The 24836-nt window shown below is 36.3% G+C and overlaps 1 protein-coding gene across 4 annotated transcripts; it reads right to left on the bottom strand.

Annotated features, from left to right (window-relative positions):
- Positions 1 to 1156: 1156 nt before the first annotated feature.
- Positions 1157 to 23877, bottom strand: LOC140155544 (mediator of RNA polymerase II transcription subunit 18-like). 4 transcript variants are annotated; one of them, XR_011859396.1, is made up of 8 exons: positions 23746 to 23876; positions 7838 to 8064; positions 6804 to 6870; positions 5646 to 5768; positions 4955 to 5033; positions 4238 to 4371; positions 2148 to 2296; positions 1157 to 1957 (listed from the first exon to the last, which is right to left on the bottom strand). XR_011859396.1 is itself a non-coding variant. In XM_072178424.1 (7 exons), exons 2-7 carry the CDS (start codon positions 8031 to 8033, stop codon positions 1931 to 1933), a joined length of 645 nt encoding a protein of 214 aa, XP_072034525.1. In that variant the 5' UTR covers positions 8034 to 8064; positions 23746 to 23877; the 3' UTR covers positions 1157 to 1930. The 4 variants fall into 4 exon arrangements, 3 of the variants coding, with proteins under 3 accessions (XP_072034525.1, XP_072034526.1, XP_072034523.1); XM_072178424.1 differs by lacking the exon at positions 2148 to 2296 and having other exon boundaries at positions 1157 to 1976; positions 23746 to 23877; XM_072178425.1 differs by lacking the exon at positions 1157 to 1957 and having other exon boundaries at positions 1984 to 2166; positions 23746 to 23877.
- Positions 23878 to 24836: the final 959 nt, after the last annotated feature.

Here is a 24836-nt window from a genome sequence, read left to right as displayed (position 1 = left end):
AATATCTTCCATGGGGTAGTATGAATTTCAAATGGAAAGCTCCATTTGAAACTCATCCTCCCTCTATGTGGAAGATTCAGGTTGAATCTTTCTCAGAGGTTGTACGAAATTCAAGTGGAACTGCCTAATGTGTTCATTCCATTTGAAATTCATACTCCCCCTGTGGAAGATATTTCCAAAATCTTGCATAGGGGGAGTGTGGATTTTATATGGGATAGTCCTTTTATAGGACTTCATCGATCTTCTGGTTTGTTCCCTTAAATCAGCTGAATTTTTACCAGTGCAAAAATAAAAATCACACAAAATAAAAAAGTTGGATACAAGAAAATATACTGTTTCATGTAGTGTTTTATTTACTATAGATTCCAGAAAAATGCAGCACTAATTTTTTGGGATTGAAAAAATATTATTCCGTTTTGCCAAATGAAACATAGCTAAATCTCAATCCTTTAGTTACACATGTAGTTCCAACTAGCATTTTTTTTTAAATATTTGGCCAATTTTTGGAAATAGTCCTTGAATTTTGTGACTGCATTGTAAGAAATCATGTAAAATTGTTTTTGGCCCATCCCATTTCCCCTCAAATTGCAAAACTATTAAAATTTGATAATAAAAAGATTTAGCTATGTTTCATTTGGCAAAACAGGATAATATTTTTTAATCAAAAAAAAATAGTGCTGTATTTTTCTGGAATTGTCATTATTTTTTCATCAATAAAACCCTCAAAAGGCAAGGGCCACTGAATCTTGAATGATGACTTCATTTTGGTCCAGTGATTATTTTGCCCATAGTGCGCTCAAGAATCTAAAGGGGGGGGGGGTGCAGAGCAAGATTGTGAACTGACGGCCAAATATGTACTGATGGCCATATTGAGCACATCCCACTGGCAACCTCACTGCTCCTCAGCAAATGTTACAATATGGCTTTAAGTTATTGTTTCTACCGTACAAGCTTTTCAAACATGTCTACATATCAGTGACATCAATGGAAGAAATATTTGCAGTGGCAGCACTACAGGAGGTATTTTTCCTTGCCCCCTCCCCAGTTCCCTCCCACTTTCAAGGTAAAAACCCCAAAATTACAAAAATTTCCCTTTTGTGTGAATTTCGGGCAAAATTTGTTGCTTTTGCCCCCCCGAAATTCACTTTGTCCCCCTCCTCTCAATTCCCCGAAAAAATTTCTGGTCATGCTACTGAATTTTTGTGATTGTCTGACTGCTGGTGGCACTGTCTGCATTATCTTCACGATTATGCTGCTGCTACTGATCATCCTTCCTATCAATGCTCTGCATACTAGCCATTATGCTTCAAATAAAAAGTCCAAGTTTTGAGATATTTTTTTCAAAATTAAGAACCATTGAACCGATACTAGACTTGTTTGTACTCATTTTAATGCCTCTTTCATGCTGATTCCAAATATGGTCATGAAAATTAAAAATTCTGATATTTTTGAATTTTTGAAGAAAATTTGAAACTTGTTGTCTGCAGTCAACACCCGTGTGGTGAGGGTTAAGATCCCATCCTAGTCCAACTATGCATTCCATCATTGATTCAGTCCATTAAACCATCTCTCCCGTTACATCTGTGGTTCACTTGCCAAATTGTCTCTCTTTGTCACTTTGGTCCACTTCTTTTGACTATTTCAGCTTAGTCCTTTTCTCAGTTCATCTACTAGCATTATTAATCCTCTTGGAGTACCTCTTTATCCATAAGGCAAATAAGGCCATTGGCATTTTTGTCCTTCTCATACAATGCTACAGTTTTAAAACCGAGTCCGTCATAGACTACTTCATAGTCATAACAGGCATGACTATTTCAGTCCTTTTCTCAGTTCATCTACTACTCTCAGAGTACCTCTTTATCCAAAAGGCCATTGGCATGTTTGTCCTTCCCAAACAGTGCTGCAGTTTAATAACCGAGTCCATCAAAGACTACTTCATAGTCATAACAGGCATGACCTTCTCCATTGTGACCAATCTGAGTCAGTCATACTATGTCATGGTCATAACAGGCATGACCTTCTCCATTGTGACCAATCTGAGTCAGTCATTGAACACTATTTCATGGTCATAACAGGCATGACCTTCTCCATTGTGACCAATCTGAGTCAGTCATTGAACACTATTTCATGGTCATAACAGGCATGACCTTCTCCATTGTGACCAATCTGAGTCATTCATTGAATACTACTTCATGGTCATAACAGGCATGACCTTCTCCATTGTGACCAATCTGAGTCATTCATTGAATACTACTTCATGGTCATAACAGGCATGACCTTCTCCATTGTGACCAATCTGATGACATAACATGGTTAAGGAAATTAGTGGACAAATATTTGTCAAAAAATACATCCATGAAGATCTACCTCTCCCTCATTTGCCCGTATGATTATTAGTAGTCGCAGTGACTGAGACACAAAACGATTATGTCGTTATAAATCCGGATTCGGTTTTTGGTAAATTCATGTTACTGGCCTTACGGCTGCATTATTTTTTAATTAAATAACAAGGGAGCAATGCTTTACCTATAGAGGGTAGCATATCAATTTTTTTAACAGAAATAAAAGTAATCAAAAGAGGGTGGCATACAGGCATACGGCGTACGGTCGACGATGATAACCGTTAACAAATTGATATGCTGCCCTCTATAGGTAAAGCATTGATCCCTTGTTCTCTAATTTAAAAATAATGCATGCGTAACATGAATTTATCAAAAACCGAATCCGTATTTGGCTGTATACCAAATTCATAACGATGTGATTAAAACTGATAGACATAATCAAGAAACATGTATCGCTTGTCGCTAATATTGATTTTGAGATACAGGAAATAATAGTCTTCCTTCTTATTTATCATGTTTATTGTTCTGAGCAACACTAACCATATCTTTGAAACCATAAAAGTCCAATTGTGATGTAATTTAAGTGCTGAAATGGCACATAATTATCGTTATGAACACGACAGAGTGCCAAATACGCAAAATTGCTGTTCTGAAGAAACTGCGTTTGAAAATATTGGTACCATTCCATTGGGCCTTCTAAAAATTTAGAACATTCATGACCACTCATTTGAAATTTATATTATAGAAGTGAATGTACACGAATTATTTGCAATACTTGCATGTTCTGAAACAATCAATATATCCCTCAAAACACGTTTTAACAGCTATTCGGCTTTATGCTGTATCCAAAATGTCTCTTCCACTGCGATCGGGGTCGAATACGCATTCAACTACATGTAAACCATATCACGCATTCTTGTTTTGGGGCTTTTGTGTAGAAATTACTGGTTGTCCTTAGACTATGTAAACTTAACTTGTTATATATTAAGTTATAAATAGTTATCCCTGTAATATTTAGCAAAAACTCAATAATAACAATATTGGCCTATATTTTGCGTATGATTTTCTGAGATTTTCCAATTTCACAGGGGCGCACTCACATTATTAAGCCATAGCGATATCATGGGGAATGTTTCTACTTATTTTGGTATCACTGGATAGAAGATACCTACAGCTATACGTTGGTATCAAATATATCAGTATAAGGACATAGAAGATAGAAAATTCGGGGTTTGCCGCTGTATAGAATACTATAGATCAACCTGATTTGTACAGCTAAGTATACGATTCGTCTCTCTGCCGAATTCATTTATCGCACTTAGGTGAGATTGGTCTTAGTCAAAATTTCAATTACTACGTCGGGGAGTAAGATTTACCATTAATTTTTGGTGGAAGATAACCTGAAATATAACCATAAGCATATAAAAACTCAAAGTTGCTCAAAATTCTTGATTCGTCACTCTGCCGAATTCATAACGATGTAATAAAATTGAAAACTTACGTTTGATTTGCTTTACAAATGATTCATTTTGCTTGATCGCATCATAAACTAACTGTGCAACTGCAAATGCTACCAGCAGTCCTTTTATTGCTTGAAACTATCAAATTATATTACTCTCAAGTTGCTTCAAACTGACATAACAGTGTATCACTGAACTTTGCATAGTGTTATGAAGGATGGTCTTAACCCTGGAATTCTGGAAAATTTTGGTCCTCATAACTACTAAATTACTGGTCTAAAGTATATAAAAGTATATAGAATGGCAGGGACGAGGTCAAATTTGGGCAAAAAATGCTTGCTTTTTTTTCCCCAAATTTTTTCGGGAGACGTAACAAGAAATTCTTGAGTTGAAATCACACCTACATATATCAACATGTTAATAATTAAAGGATACGGTTTCAATTGTTCAGCAAATGTCCTCATATCGTCTGCTACTGTATCACTTCCCGATGGCGCCACTACGCTGAGTTCCACTAATCTTGACATGGTCATAGGTTCTAGTCCATCTAACTGACCTGGCTTGGGCATCTGTCAATGTCAACAAGGCAAAACATGAGAAACTGATGTATTGGAGCTAATTAATGCACAATGTCCTTAACATCTTCTTGGAATTACTTGGAATTATGTATAGCAGACACACACACCACCCCCACACACCCCAATGTGGACGCTGTTTAGGACCATACAAACATGGTCGTCCCAATCCGTACTCAATCGACATACCAAGGATGTTTTCCACCATTTTTTGTGTGAATATTTATGTGTATGAAATTTTCCCCTGCAACTGTGAACATTATATTTCACATGCGATAGAGGATGTATTTTGCAAATTGCTGTCATTTGCAGACCTCCTTAAACCATTATTATGTTTTGATGAATCCAAGTGTGTGAAAAATTGGATGCTTTTACGCCCAATATTTGTTGGTCTTGCTATGAGTTTATAATATTGAGTTTATAAATATTGACTCGACTATGTCTCGTCCAATATTTTAAACTCATAGCTCGACCAATAAATATGGGCTCGATCGATCCAATTTTATATCAAAGACGGTCCTCCATTGCTGGAAAACACCCATGCACACCCCCCCCTACCATATTTACAGAAACTGACCTTGTAAATCTTGGAGACTGTGATCTTCATTTTGCCTTTCCTAAACATGTGTCCTTCCGCTACAAATTCATATTCTATTCTGAAACAATCAACAGTGATAAAGCATATATATAACAAACTGTTTTATTATACAGAACCGCATTGAGTTATTCCAGTTGAAATCTATAGTTCCATACACCCCCTATGGAAGACATGACCTTAAATTTTACACACAGGGAGTGAGAATTTCAAATGGGGTTCCCTGAATGGGTTGACTCCATTTGAAATTATCACCCCCTGTGTGGTAGATTAAGGTCATGTTTTCCATAAGGGGTGTATGGATGTTAACTAGAATAGCCCATTATTGGAGATGGAGAAACACACATTACCATCAAATAAACCAACTAACCAAAAATACATTGCACACATATCTATATCTTTAATAAATTCTGATCTCCTGAAGTGAACACAAGTTACAAATCTACCCCTTTTTGATACAAAATTGTAATTTCTTTTTTTTCCAAATCAACCTCTTATGATTGCAGCATTTGGCTCTAAGTCAAGGGACTCTCCAAATCAGTGAAAAAAATGCATTTGGAGCCAAATTATGTGATTTGCACCGCAAATGTCGCAATTGCATATTCCAAGCAGCTCTAGATAAATTATTTCATCTCAAGGAATTCCTTGTTTTGTAGCAATATTGCCTGCTTACCTGAATCCAATTTCTTGCAGGAACTGCGGAAGGTTTTCTGAAGCGCAACTATCAAGGAAACTTCTTACTGTTACCGATCTGTTTTTATCGCTTACATCCGACTGTCCAACATAACGTAGTTGCCTGGAAATACGAACAAAATTGTTGCTTTTATAAGATATTCAAGGTCAACAAGAATCTACAGATTCTATCAAATGCTTGATTACTTATAGTCTGTATACATTCCTTGATTCAGTAATTTAGATATTGTTTTTTATCTTATAATATCTAAATGTAATGATGAGATGATTCCTCAGATGAATATAAAAGTATACATTTTCAGAAAGGAAATGATGCAAGGAATCCAACTAGATTCCTGCAAAAATTAAACAGTTTTTGAGGAAATTGATTTTACTTTACTGACTCAAGGAAGGTATACGGACTATAGTCCTTCCTGATTCCTCCGGCCAGAGGAAGTTACTTCAAAAATCCATATTTGAAGAGATATAAAAAAATAAAAATATAAAAAAATGTATTTATGATGGGTTGGATATTTAGTTTCTGAAGTGGCTGTGTATTCTGACAGCAATTATGATGTAAGATTTCGCAAGATTTCAGAAGTCCAGAGGGGGTCAATGTCTTGATTCGACCCAGGCTAATGATAGTGAAGCTAAAAATGGATTCCAAGCTATTAATCAGACAGTAGAGGAGCTACTGATGAGGACACTTATCATAAAAGATATCACATTAATGGATCTTCATTTTGCTTGTTTGTAGTACCAGTGCATAATTTGTATCAGGGTAGCACTTGTTCAGTGCGGAGGGAACCATGACAGGCCTTGTGCGCACCTCGCGCTGCTACTTGAAGGCCCCTTCATGGCTGTGTGTACACCCCCCTCCTGGGCATGAGGAACTAGAACCAGTTCTATATCAAGGTAACCTACCAACTTATGTATAGAAAGATTGTAAATATGTTCATTTCTGAGCTGGACCGAGTCACTGGTATGAGATCAGATGGTTTCAAAATCAAACACCCATTCGACTGCCAGCGTCCTGCGGTTTAACCATGCATTATATTGTTCCGAAAAAATCAAAACTGAGCCCAAATCTGAAGCCATCCCTATGTGCCCTAACTCCCCACCTCAGCTACCCCTACCCCACATTTTGAGATAGACTTACCATGGCATGTTTATATGGTCTAAAGATCTTCTACCTCTTAGCTGCACTGGTTGATTAGGTCCTGTACCTAAAAACACAAGAGGAAAATTAAAGGAAATGTGATAGTGGTGCAATATTACGCTGTATAACAGGACAGCATATTTTAAGGGGGCAGTTAAAACCACTTTAAATTGCAATTACCATATGATATTTGACCTGATTTAAATAGTAAAATTAGTATTATGCAGGGCACAGTGTTCGAAATATGCCTCAAAAAGTTACAGGCCAGCCGGACTTGACTTTAAAAAGTTACCGGCCAGCCGGGCCGGCAACTAGATGCCAGTCAGAAAAGTTACCGGCCAGGCCAAAAAGTTACAGGCCAATGGCCGGATGACCGGCCCTATTTCGAACACTGGCAGGGCATGAAATATGTCCGCAACAAATTACAATTTACCGGTATCAAAATTTAAGGCAAGTTTGTGCAGAACTAACATTTTTGAAAAATGTTACTTAAATGACCTTTAAATGATCTTTGGCATCAAGTCCATTGGCATCACAAATTCTATATTGTTCCCAAGGGTCATTGCATCCAAGTCCAATAGAAATCTACTGATCCAATTATATTGAAGAAATGATAAAATGTTGATCCTTTTTAAGTGCCCTAAATTAACAATGGCCTCATTCTATTCTCATCTTCTCTGGCCTCATTTAATAGAATGAGCTGGTTACGAATTTGCCAACATGACAGAAAAGGTCATCCGGACTCTTCTGAACATTTTGATATGGTACATAATTTGTCAATTTGAAACATCTTTAATATTTCATGGGGCTGGCCCCTATACTGTATAGAAAGCATTATACTGTTCAGATTTACCAATGGCTCAGCCCTCTTGTCTTATCTGGTATTTTTGGCACACACTAAAACTGCACTCCTGTAAAAATACCACTTACAAATGAGGGGAAAAAAACCTGAATCAGCCTCAAAAAAGGAAGTGGGAGGGGACGATAAACATGTTTTTAATTTTTCCTCAGCCTTACAGAAATTATGCACTCACGAATGATAAAGACGATCTCATGATCCTTAAACGTTTCTATTCCGTCATCAACATTATCACATAATGCCTGCAGTCTATGTATTAATGCATCACAGGAGCCATCTAATATACTGCCTTGTAGAACAAACTCTTGAAGACTTGGAGCTGCACTTGATGTTAACGTAGCCAGATTGACTCCTTGTAAGGCAGTAGTCATGATGTCTAAATGCGTCTTTACTCACACAAGTCTGAAATGATTAAAAAACATGATGGTCATACCCCAGTGTAGGTGATGGAAGCAGGGATGGGGGGGGGGACACACTTCAAAATGTTTGCAAAGGGGATCATGGATGTCCCCCCTAAAAATCATGTAATATTATTGTCGCTGTAATCTTAAATATTATATTCTTGGGAGCGGAAATACACAAAATTTGTGCTTTATGACCTTTAACATTCTTTTGTCGCGAGCGATTAGTCTTTAAATTCGCCCGAGTGTAATTGATTTATACATTTGTTATGTTATTAATTCATTAGATTAATAATTTCTCCTAAAAATAAGACCAAAACCATGTTTATATATGATGGATTTTAGCAAAAATATAGGAATAAAAACACAAAATGATCAAGAGCAAAATATGACAGCACCACCTTTTTTGGGTGCCCACCTCAAAAAACATGACCTACTGGTGTTTGGCCGTAAAAATATGACAATATACGCCGGGGAGAAGTGCTGAGGTGGCGGTGCATGCAGTGTTCCTGGTCGGGCTGACCAGGGTCTTAGCTAGAAATTCAAGTTTGCCCCTCATTTGGTTGATTAGGTCCTGTACCTTAAAAACATGGGAGGAAAATTGTAGGAAATATGTTAGTGGTGTAATTATGCTTGTCCCAATTTGACCTTTAAAACATTTACCAGACTTTTACAGCCCATAGGGGGTTCAAAGAGTTCAAATATGTGCTGCTATAGCCTTGTTTTGCAAACCTGGTCTACTAAAAAGGTCTATAGATTTTCTAAACACCTACAATTATAATGTAGCATCTGTCAAAGGCATTATTGCCCGTCCCAGGAGTAAACTCCCCGTCTAAAATGACGGCCAGACGGTTGGCTAGCTAAGACACTGGGGCTGACGCCGGGGTGGGAGATGTAGCGCATATCAGGTCATATCGTAGTTTAAACATGGCATGGGGAAAATGGTAAAAATGAAAAACACACACTTACGGTACTTCAAGTGATATTATTTTTGATACTACCTTTAATCAACTCTATGATACTTTAAGAATCTGTGTAATATTTTTTTCACTTCCTTTGTATTTGTTTTCAATTCTGAAGTTGAGCAGTGCAGTGTCAGATGATCAAGTAATTGCACTGGCAGAAAATGTTCATGTGTTGCATGGGTCACATCAGATTATGATTAGCGTACATATAAATTTTATGACGTTTTTCAGTAGATATCCACGAAAAAAGCTTATTCCCAAAATTTCAGTTGATTCCGATTTTGCAATTGCGAGTTATACATTGCTGCTCCATGTAATTTCGTTCTGGTATACCAGAACCAAATTCAAATTTCACGATATCTTCTTCGCTAAATTAATCTGCAAGAAATTTTTTGTACATAAACATTATGAAGCCGGATGTTTCCAGTGATATAAAAATCTCAACTTTTTTTTAGGAAAGTTGGGGGGGGGGGGGTGATGCTGTGGTTCACGAAATGCCCTTTTAATTTTAATCTAAAATTTAATCTAAAACAATTAAACATACCCGATTTAGAAGTGTTACTTGTAAAAATATACAATTGCTAGACAAATAAATCCAGCATACCTTACACACACAAAAAATGACAGACAAATTATGCTACCCTTCACAACTTCATATTCTGAGTAAGGCCTAACACTTGTGCTGAGCGCCAAATTGGTCACTTGCCGTTCACTGTTCAAAATGTGACATCTACACCAATTACAGTCACCAAAATGGTCTACTTTTTAGCCGACCTCAATTCCGAAACATTTAGTGATAGTTAAATATGCAATCCCCAACCCTTTGGTTACCTTTGGACGAATTTGTAGAAATCTCTGTGGAGTCTCTGTGTCTGAAATTCCCCGGTACAAACATCAAAAATGTCGCATTTCTCAGTCCCGGTGATGAATAGGCCTACTATATCCGCATCGCTGTTTACTCAGCAGCCATTCACACATGAATATGCATATCTCTGACCCCTGTAAGGTCAAACATGTGGGGTTGATTCCAACCAATCCGATCCACCGATTGTGACCATGTGGTCGGTTTCATGAATATTTAATAAGCAGCTTCATACTGACGTCATATCTGAAGTGACCAGGAGGCAGTGCTCAGCTACCATTTTTGTCAACTGAACTCGACTCGTGCGTTCTTTTGGTTGACATAAATCGAACAAAATTTTCAATAACGGGTAATAGTAGAATTTCAAATTTTTATTAATGAAGTTACTTGTAGTTTTGAGGAATGACAAAGTTGTTTTTGGAAACTTAGATGTTTGTTTTAACTGATGATGTAGGATTGCAAGGTGAGTGAATTCGTGAAGAGATTTCTTCAGGAATGACAAAGTTGTTTTTGGAAACTTAGATGTTTGTTTCAACTGATGATGTAGGATTGCAAGGTGAGTGAATTCGTGAAGAGATTTCCTTGTTTCAGTGATAGTAGGATACGGGACGTAGGCTAATGACCTGCTCTGACATCTCAATTCACGCGGAAATTATTCGTACCTGCTTTCCAGACAGCAATACGCAAGCGTATTGCTGTATGGAACCAGACATAACAACTTCAAATAGGCACATTAAACTACCCCATACTTTGAGCTCTGATTATAAAATTATATATTATATTATAACTCTGATGCGATGCGGGTACCTGTTTATTCAGAGGATAACGTCCAGATCCAGATCCAGAGTTGTTTTTGGCGGGGTTTTTGGTACCATTGTCTACTAAGAAGTTTCTTAGTTATAAAAGCTCAGTGATACCATTTGTTGATGTTCCTTGAAAAAACGTAAAAAGTGTTGGACTCCCATCTATACTATGATTATATGTACATCATGTGTAGGCCTACTTGTGTAGGTATCCCAGGCAAATCTTAGTTAACACATTTGCTAGTCAGCGAAATTCGCCGAGACCGGGCCCAAACACAATGCATATTTACATAGAAATTTGAATTTTTTTAAAATAGGTCGGTGAAGGAAACCTACATAAATATGTTTTCTATACTTCACTTGACCCAAATATATGATTTTTATGGTGATAATCAAGTCGCACATGGAATTTTAGAGGATTTTGATAGCAGTTCCATTAAAAAAGCTGCTATCGCCACAAGACTAAGATCTAGAAACACCCCTAAATGCCGTTTTTTTTTTTTTTTGTTAGCAGAATCTTTTTGATGAAAGTCAATCTTTGACAAGATGTAACTTTGTTACGGAAAGTGCTATGACAAAAATGTTTTCAGTTTTGGCTTTCTTTACTCAAGGGCTTTAATTTGATATGTAAAATTAAATAATGCAGTTTGATGGCAAATTTGAATTCACCTAGCATACCTAGGTGAATACCTAAGATCTTACTACACTCCATCACTGGTCGTCCAAATGGCAGATGCAATTCAATACAGATAAATGTCACACCATGAGAATCACCCTGCGTCGGAATGTCATCGAAACCAATTACCATCTTGGAGGAAGTGTTCTATCCGTAGTATCTGAGTATCCGTACCTGGGCTTGACAATGACAAACACCCTCTCCTGGCAGAAGCACATTAACAACATCACCACTCGTGCCAATAGAATGCTCGGCCTCATTCGTAGGAATCTCAGAGCCAGTCCTCAAAAGCTGAAACAACAGGCGTATTTCACCTTAGTCCGACCTATACCTGGTCTCATGTACCCATACCTAGTGTATGGGTACATGGTATAACCAGGCATTCAAACAGGCACGGAGAGAGCTGTCAAAGAGTGTATATTTCAAAGCATGATAACTGCACCAGTTATAAAAATTCCCACACACATACCACTTTTAAAATGCACTCAAAGTCCTTATTCCATATTTGAAAAATATGATCCCCAATTTGTACTTACTTTATTGATAAAAGTTTAAATATCCACATGACAAATTCAGCTGTACATGTCCAGGTGACATCCCGCTATCTCTAAGGTCCGCTATCTCTAAGGTTCGCTATCTCTAAGGTTCGCTATCACTAACGTGTAAAGTCTATGGAGACAGAATCCCGCTATCTCTAATAGGGAAAAAGGTTCGCTATACCTAAAAAAAAGGTCCGCTACTTCTAAGGTTCGATATCACTAATTTAAAATAAGGTTCGCTAGTTCTAAGGTTCGATATCACTAATTTTAAATAAGGTTCGCTATCACTAATTTAAAATAAGGTTCGCTATCACTAATTTTGAATAAGGTCCGCTATCACTAATTTATTGAAGGTTCGCTATCTCTAAGGTTCATTATCACTAATTCCAATAAAGGTTCGCTATACCTAAGGTTCGCTATCACTAATTTTAACTAAGATTCGCTATCCCTAATTAATTAAGGTTCGCTATCTCTAAGGTTCAAGTATCACTAATTTCGATTAGGGTTCGCTATACCTAAGGTTCAAGTTATCACTAATTTTAAATAAGGTCCGCTATCTCTAATTTTAAAAAGGTCCGCTATCTCTAATGTTAAAAAGGTCCGCTATCTCTAATTTTAAAAAGGTCCGCTATCTCTAATTTCAAATAAGGTCCGCTATCTCTAATTTTAAATAAGGTCCGCTATCTCTAATTTAAAATAACGTCCGCTATCTCTAATTTCAAATAAGGTCCGCTATCTCTAATTTTAAATAGCGCCGCTATTCCTAATTTTATATAAAGCCCACTATACATCTCTAATTTTCAATAAAGTTCGCTCTTTCTAATTTAAATTAGCCCACTATCTCTGACTTAAAAATTATTTTAAATAAAGCGGGAAAGGCGCCCTCGACTTGAATAGTTTATACGGGTGAAAATATACACATAAAGTACACGAACTCTTAAAAAAAAGCCGTTTCTAAACGTACTAAAACTAAATTACAAGATAAAGTAGTCAATAGATAGAGAATTTTGTCATGCATATTTTCATGGCCTGCTGCTATAAACTTGATGTGGGAGTTACCACCTGTTGATGGAAGCAGGAGGCTGCGGTCTTCGGATGGCTGGTAAAGCTGCCGATCTGAAGCCTGATGTGTTATTGATGTAACTGCTTTATGGTAGGATGTTCCAAATGACACTGACCCCAAAGTGACCCCTTTTGTTTGGAAAAATCCTTGTTTTCCTTTCCATCACATGTTGTTTGGAAGATATAAATTGCATAAAGGACCCCCTGTTCTGATTTTGATGATATCAATGATATATTTAAAGATGGAAGTAACTCGACGTATGGCCTAAAAATGCGACCCCTATTTAGCACCTAAAGTCTGTGGAAAGTGTTTTTTTTTGGGTGGTATGGTATGTACCATTTAAGGAGCATTTCCATGCGTTTTCGTGTCTTTATCTATTTAAAATGCACGTGAAAAAATGAGGGCATCCACAAGCGCGTGCATGGACGCCACCAGGTTTTTCGCTGTACGTGCGTTTGCCGGGAATAGGCCTACATTCATTTCCAATTTAATAACAGCTCCGATTTTGGAAGAAGCTGGAAACCTTTTAATATGAGTAAAGAAGGGTTTAAAAATATAGAAAACAATGTTTATTGGTGTTTAAATTACAAAGAGACTTTTCAATGTTATTGTTAGCTGTTTTAACTATTTTTTTTTAAACCTCCCCCTGCATAGACAATAGTGGATAATCAAGTCGCCGATTTCGTTTTTGTCACCCGGTACTTTATGTTTAACACAATTATTTTATAGGCCTACAATTATGACAGAAAAAACTTGTCCCAAAATGGTCCACCAAATGACTTTAATTAGGTCTTCATTTTGGAAAGGTTTCTCACTATAGTGATGCGCTTAAAGTTTGCAAGCTTGACACCCTTTCTGATAGGAGGGAGGAGCACTGTCTTAGGTTCGCCGAAGGGCTTGCCAAATCTGATCGAACAAGTTCTCTCATCCCTCCTACCAGAAAGGAGTGTCATGGCCGTTTCTTGTGCGTAACAGTAATAATTTTTCTCAGTTTAGGACTAGGACTAATCGTTTCAGAAATAGTCCTCTTCCCTTTTTTGTTGATATTCTTAATAAATAAGTTTTGCTTTTTTTTTTGCCACCCAGAGTTGTTCTGCATGCTGTACCTTTATATGATATTCTTTTCATGTCATTTTATAATGTTAAAAAGTGCAATATTATGATAAATGTTTTTACTGTGACTTTTATATATGCAATTTTCTTAAATAATGTAATTCAAATTGTATATTTTTGTGTGTGTCTTATCATGTGCAATTTTTTGCCTAAATATTTAATTCTGATTGTTTTATATGTGTTTTTTTATATTGTAATTTATTGTATGTAATTTGGCCCACGGGCCACGAATTGGCAATAAAAATAATATCAATCAATCAATCAACTTCTTAGGGGACACAACATATATCCCCAACACCTGAGCGCGACGCGATCGGCTATCAATTGTAGGCCTATACTGGTACGCTATACGGTATACGGTGAACTGATTCAAATCTCTTTCTGGGTTGTTCGGACCGGACCAGTATACGTACTAGTGATCTTGCAAACTTTATCATGTTTATTAAAATAAAATTACTGATCATAGCGAACCTTACAGTAAATTAGAAATAACGGGTCCTATTTTAAATTAGATGGGCCTTATAGCGGCCTTATTTTTAATTAGAGATAGCGGGCTTTATTTTAAAATAGCGAATTTTATTTTCAATTACAGATATGAAGCGGGCTTTATATAAAATTAGAGATAGCGAACCCTTTTTGGAATTAGAGACAACGAACCTTATTTGAAATTAGTGATAGCGAACCTTATTTAAATTTAGAGATAGCGAACCTTATTTAAAATTAGAGATAGCGAACCTTATTTAAAATTAGAGATAGCGAACCTTATTTAAAATTAGAGATAGCGAACCTTATTATAAATTAGAGATAGCGAACCTTGTTTGAAATTAGAGATAGCGAACCTTATTTAAAATTAGTGATAGCGAACCTTAGAGATAGCGAACCTTAGAGATAGCGAACCTTAGAGATAGCGGACCTTATTTGAAATTAGAGATAGCGAACCTTAGGGATACCGGGATTGTTAAAATTAGAGATAGCGGACCTTATTTTAAATTAGTGATAGCGAACCTTAGAGATAGCGAACCTTCAATAAATTAGTGATATCGGACCTTTTTTAAAATTAGAGATAGCGGACCTTATTTAAAATTAGTGATAACGAACCTTAGGTATAGCGAACCCTAATCGAAATTAGTGATAACGAACCTTAGAGATAGCGGACCTTTTTCGTAATTAGTGATAACGAACCTTAGAGATAGCGAACCTTAGAGATAGCGAACCTTAGAGATAGCGAACCGTAATCCGATGTCCATTGTATATGTTCACAACATGACCCAAAATCAGACCTTAGACACATGCACAAGGCCTTGATAGCACTGCCATGTAGTCAATAGCTCAATTCATGCTGAACAAGAGACTGGTTGAGAGTCCACATGTTCATTCACCCATGCACCTGCACATGTTATAGCACATGCTTCAACTGCTGATGTGTCATCAACCTCATAGTCACAGTCTCTGTTCTGTGGGGTATTGGTAGAATAACACATGTCTTTATGAAAGGTCAAAAGTTAGGGATTGTTTTGTCAGACATTTTGAGAGCTAGATTTGATCAACACCTTTTGAAGCATGGTGTAGCTTACAAGCAGGACACATAATTTCAGGATATTGACTACAAATTTGGACCAATAAATTTCCAGAGACATAATACAACCAAGGAAGCTTATTTCAAAGATGTTTAGGGCAACAGTGACATGGTAAGTGAAATGGTATCAGGACGACTCGACCTCCGGACTAGTCGACCACGGACTACTCGACCACGGACAACTCGACCTCCCTGACAAGTCGACCTCCCTGACAAGTCGACCTCCAGAATCGCCGTGCACTTGGTGCATTCATCACCAATAGTGATAAATGCATGATGCACGAAGTTGTTGTTGTTGTTGTTATTTATCATTATTGCTTTGTTGAGTAGCTAACATAATTAGGAGGCCTACATTTTTAAATGTGTTTTGTGTGAAATAATATCGTAATATGAATTAATATTCCATATAACAAGACATGATTATCAACATCATAAAGAACTCTGCAGAGAGATATGGCAATATTTTTGTATTGACCTACCACTTGATAAGGTGATTAGCGCATTGTCACTTATCTACAATAGCAGAATGGTATTATATAAAATCAATGACTGTCAGGATTTGTTATCAATGAACATGATCAATGGAATCTATCATTTAATAAAGAGTCAGATAAAAGGAAACTAGTAGTTTTCGTGGAGAGTAAATATCACTAGAAAAATCAGATACAAAATCATGATCAGACCGCGTATTTCTACAGAAAACTCATGAAATTATGTGAATGCTCTTGGCTTGCTAGTAAGCTCTAGTAATACTTCTGGGTTCCCATGTACGAATTAAATACAGCTCATCACCATGCGGAGCATTTATTAAAACACAATTAATTAATACTTCTTTATATTGGAATGGATGGAAAAATTGTCTTAGGACTATTAGTATAGTATAGAGGGGACGGAGTACGAGATTTGTGTTTTATTTGACATCGCTTCAATTAAGATATGAACGGGGATGATTGATGTTTTATGTTATTTCACTATCTACTGAAAATTAATGCACACATTTGGCAGAATGTATTAGGAAAAACTTTTAGTATTTTGATATTTCGTGTTTGTTGTTTTGTTAGTTTTTTGTTTTTTCACTATCTACTGAAATAGCATTTTGCGGTGCAGCGGCCCTATAAACTTGATATAGAACATAAATTTGCAAAAAGTTGAGGCCTACTTTTAATATTTGATAAATTTGAACATTTCACAAAAGTTGAAAAAGCCGAATTTCGGATTTGAAATAGACTTCCAATGATTGAAAAAGTGTATAAAGTTGAAAAACTCCCGAATTTTGGTTCTAAAAAAGACTAGCTCGACGAGGCCCAATTGAGTTTTTTTCAATCGACTTTTAATATAGTTAAAAAAACGAATTTTTATTTTGTGAAAAAAAGTTGACGAGGCCTAAAATGGTGAACAATCCGACCTTTAATATTTGAAATGTTGAAAAACTAGGAAAACTAGAAAAATACTCAACGAGGTCAATTACATTAATCGACTTTTAATATTTGAAAGAATTGAAAAAGCGTGATTTTGGTGTTGAAAAAGATTGACGAGGGCAAAATAAAAAGCCGACTAATAGTTCAACCTTTTTAAAAAAAAGTGTAGAAAAAGTTATAAAATACAAATGGTAAGCCCCGTTACGACATTTTGACCTTAATTAGCATTTGGTGATGGCTTGTCTTAATGGTCCATTCAGTGATTTGCTCATCCGGACGATTATATAAAAATCATCAAGATTCAAGATTTTTAGTACAGCTGTCATTTACAGATGTGCTAACATTTAAAGACAAAATAAGGCATTTACATAATATTATGAATCTGTAATTTATATACATTGTACGGACATTATATTAATTAGCTATATGTATTTGAATGGGTCTTCAACTTCGTCGATACCGCTGTTTTCTTCGTTTTTTTGCCAAATATTTCATTTCATAAATACCAAATGACAATTTGAATGACTTATCCTTCACTTTTAAACATTTCTATTTGTTTTTTTACACTTGAGCTGGGATCACTAAATGGGTCTTTAAATGAGACATCTACCCATATGGTACAGAATTGCAAAGAATAGTTTGCAAAGTACGATACTATTTTAGTAATTGGGAATCGAGAACATTTTAAGAAAACAATGTTTTACCTACAGGTATTTCACAACACGTGAATATTAGGGAGTGCCTACAGGGGTGATCTAATCTACTAAACCTTTCTCTCATCCCCCCTTCCCTATTTTTTGCTCTTCTTCACATTTTTGTGGGGGGCAGCTTTTCCCCGACCCCACTGGTTATGCCACTGTCTTTCGGGGAAAATGTTAACAAAATGGGGGCCTTTTTTTGCGGGCAGATGCTAAAATATTCGGTTCCTTTAAGATCCTAAAAAGTTGTTTTTTCAGTGGCATTTAAAATGGGACACGTTTCGAGGGAAAATCTAAAAATGAGTTCTTTTGAGGGCAGAATCTAAAACTTAGGTCTTTTGGTTGCGTATGTTGAAACATGTTGAAACTTTCAGTTTTTAATGAAATAACGATAATATGATATAGGCTACATCATGCCTGCAGGATAAACACGTGAACCCAAAGAGAGAAGAACGAATTCGATGGTGTTGCATGCATTATCCGCAACAGTGCGTTGTACTGCGCAGGTGGGCGCAGGTGCTCCTTTGCTAGAAGGGAAATCCCTGATTGGGGAACTTCTGAAAAATATCATTTGCACGAATGTGACAAAGCATACCTGTAACAACTTATTTGAATTTGCAAATAGGTGAAACAATTCATTATCAGTTAAGTGTCGATACCTGTGTACGACATAACGACATAGGGCCTAAACACATGTCTTCCAAATCTAGGTATATTAAACACTCAAGTTATAGGTTAGGCCTAGGAAGTGGTCATTTTGTTATAAAAATAGATATGACAATACAGATTCTTTATAAATTTATTTCAGTTTAAGGGGTACTACACCCATTGATTTTTTTGCATTTTTTGCATTTTGTGAAGAAATTACAAAAAAAATTGGACAAAGTGGTATGCAAAATGAAGGGGCAAATCTTCTCGTTTTATTGGTGGTATCGGTATCAATGTAGCTTACATGCTGTTTACAGATAGAAGCCAAAAGGAGGTACATCACTGATGATTTAAATTCACTTCATTTTGGAAAGCTTACTATCAACGGATTTCGTTAAAATTTTGGATATGTGTTGCTAACACATTAGGGAAATAAAGTTGATATGTAAAATGGGAATAAGTGGTTCCTGATTTCTTTTATGACTTCATGAACTTGGTGCTCCACAACTATCAAAAAAGGAACTGGTTAAAATGCTTCTATTTTCAATGTTGAGCTATATTTTGCATTTTTAACTTGCGACATTATTGCACTGAAACTTAATTAAGCCATAGGTAACAGGTTACAACAACCATACTACAGCAATGATGAAAAAATTGTATTTCTTGTCACCTATACAACCATATTGGGTAGTTTTCCGTAAGCTTAAGTTTTGTGATTTTGGTAACTATTTTATATTTATTTGTGAAATCCGTCTCAACTAGGCATTCTAAATTGTACTCACCATTTACATCCCAAGGTATATTAGTATATCCACCATGCACTTCTCGATATATATCCAGTTAAAGACAGAATATCAAAATTATGCCTCATATGATATCACAGACTCTCACATGTGTATTCAAAGTTGATGCTTAAATTTGACCTGAACCAATTGACCTATAACCTGACATACGGTGACCTAATAGCCTTTTCTTCTCCTAACAACTAATGACTATGCATCAATTGTATAAGTGTTTATTTAATTTATTCAGTGTTATATCATGGTAGGTATTTTGCATGCACCACTATAGATTTTCTATAGAGAGTATAACAAAGGATTTAATGTATTCTATTCATGTACCCTACTTGAACATTTTCAAAAGAATAAATTATGGTTTGTTATGAAACACAGATCTGAGTTACTAGGTTACAGTAAACAAAAAATATATAGGGCTAAAATGACTTACTAAAATTGTTGAAATTCACTTTATATGTAGATATATTTTATAAGTTCAGGACATGAGGTGATAAACATATATATGTACTTAATAAATTTGCAAGAAAAAAAAGAAGAGGGGTACTGATGAAAATCGGGTATTATATCGCCTTAATACAACAATTTTACTGATCTATTATAGGGAACACTTGTTTTAGCCTGACCCTTTTAAGATTTATCCGATAGGATTAGGATATATCTATCATTAAACTTACTATCAATCATACTACAAAGTTTATCTACGTTGTTGGCATTTATAGTTATACATATATACGTCTGATGATGTTGAAAGCTGTTGAATCGTCCTTTTAAACATTGTCGATCAAATTTTCACCAAAAGATTCATTTCCCTTTATTTATTTCTTGAATACTTAACCGTTCCCCCTGGGGAGTTGGAAAATGAGGTTCTAAATGAAGTCCCAATCGAAGTCATTTAAACCATGTCAGACAAGGGATAAAAATCAATGTTTACCACCTTTACACAGAGATATTTTGCAACAGATTGATAATGGTTTTTATTCATTTCATTTTTTTATTTCCATGATAATCTATTGACTTTTTCATGTAAATAATAAAAAGTTTTGGCCAGTGATAAGGGTGGGTGACGGGACATTTTCAATCACCTTTCATTACTCTCATCATGGAAATAAGAGAATTTTGTATATATAGCCTAACTATAATTGCAGTGTTTGTTTCCAAAACTGATTATAGTATATCGAATGGCTAGTGTAAAAAACGCATGGTTAATTAATTCCTGTTGACAAGTTCGAACAACATGAAATATTTATAACAATGATTTGAGTAGGAGAGGCGGGAAGGAAAGCCGTCTATTTCTTTTTACAATCATCCAAAGCAGATGGTATGGCATAGTAAAATGCAACGTGCTAAATAAATTGGCGAATTCAGTAGGCGGATTAAATTTAAAAAAATATATTAAAAATAACACTGACAAATACATATACCTATCCATTTCATTGGTGAAAATAATGTTATAAAAGTTGCAAAGTTAAAATTATACAAGAAAAAGTAACAGAAAGCAGCTGTTCAAAGTTGATTTAACCAGTTTTGGAAAGAATGAACCAAAGTGTCAACATGTCTTGTTGTCATGTTTAATTGTAACACTTTGGGTTGGTAAACTGTTCATTCTTTCTTATTAAATATATTCAGTTTCCTCTTGTAGCCAGCAATCGTTCCCCATTGTGTTTATTTGTTCTTGTGGGGGATGCGTATCCCCATTTCCTACTTTACAGTTTTGGAAACAAAATGTCAAGTTCAACTGTTTCTTCCGTTGAGTCAAGTAGGCTACATGGTCGGGATACGTCGCAGCACAAGACACGGGCAAACGACCCGTAATAGACTCGTAATTCCCCATGCAGTTATAGTGATGAGAACATACCAGTTTATGCAGACACGCAGCAGAGGGGCCCGGGGACTCAAGCAATCGATTATACGTCCGGGTCCGTTCTTTGCGTGCAGCGTGCTCGGTCGTGGTGCCATTGATTCAACCCCTGTCTCACCCGGCGCTTTCGGCAGCACTGAAATACCTACGGTGCAACTAGTGGGTGCCGAATGTATCTCTGAGCAAAAATAGTATAATATCTCCAAGCTGCTGCTCGCGTTTGTTTCGCTGTGCGCATTTGTCTTGGAGAAATTAGTTAATCATTTTTACATAACTTAAACTACAGAGGGAATTTAACATAATAATAGATATAAAAAATTAATTAATTGCTAATTAAATAAATGAAATATATAAATAAAATTGCAATAATAGGCCCTAAATTAAACAAACATATCTGGATACGCCGGAAGCACAAAGACACGCACACAATACACCGTGTATTATACACGGGCAAACGTCCGTAAGAGACTCGTAATTCCCCATGCGGTTAATAGTGATGACTGATGAGATCATACCAGTTTATGCAAACACGCAGCCGAGGGGCCCGGGACTCAAGCAATCGATCGTGCGTCCGGTCCGTTCTGTCAGTCACCTTTGCGTGCTCACTCCCGGTGCCGTTGATTCAACCCCTGTCTCACCGGCGCTTTCGGCAGCACTGAAATACCCGCGGTGCAAAACGAGGGTGCCGAATGTACCCCAAAAATCCCGGAGCAAAAATAGTATAATATCTCCAAGCCGCTGCTCGAGCGCTCGCGTTTGTTTCTCTGTGCGCATTTGTCTTGGAGAAATTAGTTAATTATTTTTACATAGCTTTAAGTGCAGCAGAAAAAATTTAACATAATAATAAATACATACTGTAATCACTGTAACTGAAGATTTCTACATTTACAGCTATTATAATCATAAATATCAAGGCCTAAATTTCAGAAATATAAATTAATTATTGTCTTGTTTCCCTCTGTTTTTGAATTTTTTTATGATATGCCTGTTATGCGCTATCATGCTTGTGAGTTTTTAAAAGTAATATTAATTTACTTAAGTGCTCTGAAGCTGGAAATAATCTGAAATCCAAACTATTCTTCTTACTGTTATAACCTTCCTTCAACTTGGTATCGATGATTAGAATCTGATTATACTAGATTCCATTGATAAATAATAGCATATACTAGTCAATGATTAATACAAAAGAATTCAATATCCCAGCCATTCGGCTATTGTTCCTATTGTAAATGTGACATTGTGCTAATCACCTTATCAAGTTGACAATACCCTTTCCTACGCAGAGCTATTTCAAGCTATTATCTTTTATAATAATTTTTATTATTATGTAAACCTATCGTCAATATACCATCAATAATTCCTCACGCAATGTTGAAATATACTAAATGTTAGATAAACCACTAAGTAAATAATAATAAAAATTAATTAATTGCTAATCAAATAAACGAAATAAATAAATAAAATTGCAATAATAAATAAACAAGCATAATAATAGTAAAACATGACATAATAAATACATAATGCATAAAAAAATACATAAATAAGTGCAAGAAAGAGGAAAATAAGACTGTGCAGTTTGGATATAATACTAGTATCACTAAAATAATTGACAATAAAACCATAGGAAATAAAACCATAGTAGATCTAATCATGACATCCTAAATATTATAGAAAACATGGAGCAAGCAAACCTTTCAACATGATGTAAAATGAAATGCACAATCAGCAAGTCATCCATCGGCGATGAATGCATCAAGTGCACGGTGAATATAAAGCTCGAGTTCTCAGGAAGGTCGACTTGTCCGTGGTCGAGCTGTCACGGAGGTCGAGTTGTCAGAAGTCGAGTAGTCCGGAGGTCGAGTCGTCTGACATTCAGTGAAATAGTTAGGGAAGAATACCTTGGTGTACATTTGAAATGTAATTCTGGTCTTTGTACATGGACTTCATGTCTCCCTATTCCACACATATAAGTCCGACCACACCTGGAATACTGCTGCACCGTGTGGAACCCTCATACCAAGAAACTCATCACTCAGGTTGAAAACATACAACGTCGCGCTGCCAGATTTGTCCTCGGTAATTACCATCAAAGAGAGAGTGTGACTGCCATGATCTCGAACTGGAATGGACATCTCTTGAGAAGCGAAGACAGGCAGCCAGTTTGCAGATGATGTACAAGATCCACAATCAACTCATCGCCATCAATCCCAACAACTACTTAACAGCGATGCAGCCTAGTGCCACCCGGTCATTCCATCCAAGCAAGTACCAGATCATTCCAGCAAGGGTACAAGTCTACCAATACTCATTCTTCCCAAGGACTGTCGCCTGGTGGAATACCCGCCCTGATAACATCTTGACCTCGCCTTCACCAGAGGTCTTCAAGGGAGCGGTTGCAAGTCACATCTAAGCCTTGGCGCCTTTTTACTCGCACCTGTATAATACCGCACCTGCACCTTTGGTTTCCGCACATGTGCCTACACCAGTCATCGGCATCAAATCCAGACTTTTGGACTCTGCTGATTATCACGTAGAAGTAGAAGTAGAAGTGTCATGTGTGTTAGACACACTGTAAAATAAAGCTTACAAATTACATGATGATTGATGATCATGCCTGCATGAATTCAATGTTGCAAAATGATTATTGTGACCATATTAAAACTTACATGAATATAACAGCAACGTTCAACAGAAGAAATTACGCCTAAACGTGAATATTAGGCAAAATAATGAAAATTGGAAAAAATCATCTGCTTTGTCTTCCGCATTTACAGACAGCCCGTAGCCAATTAAAGAACAGGGTTGGGCGGTAACTCAATCTTCGGGATATTTGAGACGTGATCACCCAGGAACTGGAAATTTACTGTCAGCCCTCTGCTGGAAAGCACACGCTATATCAACTAGAGCGATAACCGCACCATAGCTGAACCATGTGGCTTCGGCAGTATATTGTGGTAGGCCTATACCTACAATAATTGAAGCATTTTGAAAACTTGACCTTTGACCCCTTTATTGCCCCTTAATGACCTTAAATGAATCTTAAAATGTTTTTGAAATGTTTAGCATGTCATAAGGATCATTGCATATAAATTTCAGCTCAATTGGAGCATTTTGAAAAACTTGACCTTTGACTCCTTTATGACCTTAAATGAATTTTAAAATATTTGCAACATATTTAGAATGTCATAAGGATCATTGCGTTTAAATTTCAGCTGAATTGGAGCATTTTGAACAACTTGACCTTTGACCCCTTTAGGGCCCCTTAATGACCTTAAATAAATTCAAAAATGTTTTAAACATGTTTAGAATGTCATAAGGATCATTGCATTTAAATTTAAGCTCAATCGGAGCATTTTGGTTTTTTTGACCTTTTTTGACCCCTGTGACCCCTGGATGACCTCTGACGTTTGGAAATATTTTTATTATATTCTTTATGTTTTTCTCTTTCATATGACACCACTCATTGGGTCATACCTTCGTGGCATTTAGAGATATGTCCATTTCAGACCAAATGGTTAGTTAGGGCCCTAGGGACATATGCAGTTAAGGTTGGTCTGAACCCTGGAATTATGAAAACTTTCGGGCCTCATAACTGCTAAATTATTAGTCTAAAGAATATAAAAGTATACATTTTTAGAATGGAAATGACTTGATGAATTCATCTGTGAGGTCCAATTTGGGCCAAAATGCTCAGTTTTGGAGAAAATTCCAAAAAACGGGTTTTTGGCCCAAATTTTTCGTGCACCGTAACAAAAAA

The sequence above is a fragment of the Amphiura filiformis genome, chromosome 6 (genome assembly GCF_039555335.1).
Source record: "Amphiura filiformis chromosome 6, Afil_fr2py, whole genome shotgun sequence".
NCBI classification, from domain to species: Eukaryota; Metazoa; Echinodermata; class Ophiuroidea; order Amphilepidida; family Amphiuridae; genus Amphiura; species Amphiura filiformis.
The sequence above is the reverse complement of the archived record's forward strand: the minus strand, read 5'-3'. Positions and strand labels throughout refer to the sequence as shown.

Coding starts and splice junctions, on each gene's coding strand:
- LOC140155544 (XM_072178424.1), bottom strand. CDS start 8,033: ATGACTACTGCCTTACAAGGAGTCAATCTGGCTACGTTAACATCAAGT. Junction 5,034..5,645: donor CTGCAAGAAATTGGATTCAG/GTAAGCAGGCAA, acceptor TGATTGTTTCAG/AATAGAATATGAATTTGTAG. Junction 4,372..4,954: donor CAGTCTCCAAGATTTACAAG/GTCAGTTTCTGT, acceptor TGACATTGACAG/ATGCCCAAGCCAGGTCAGTT.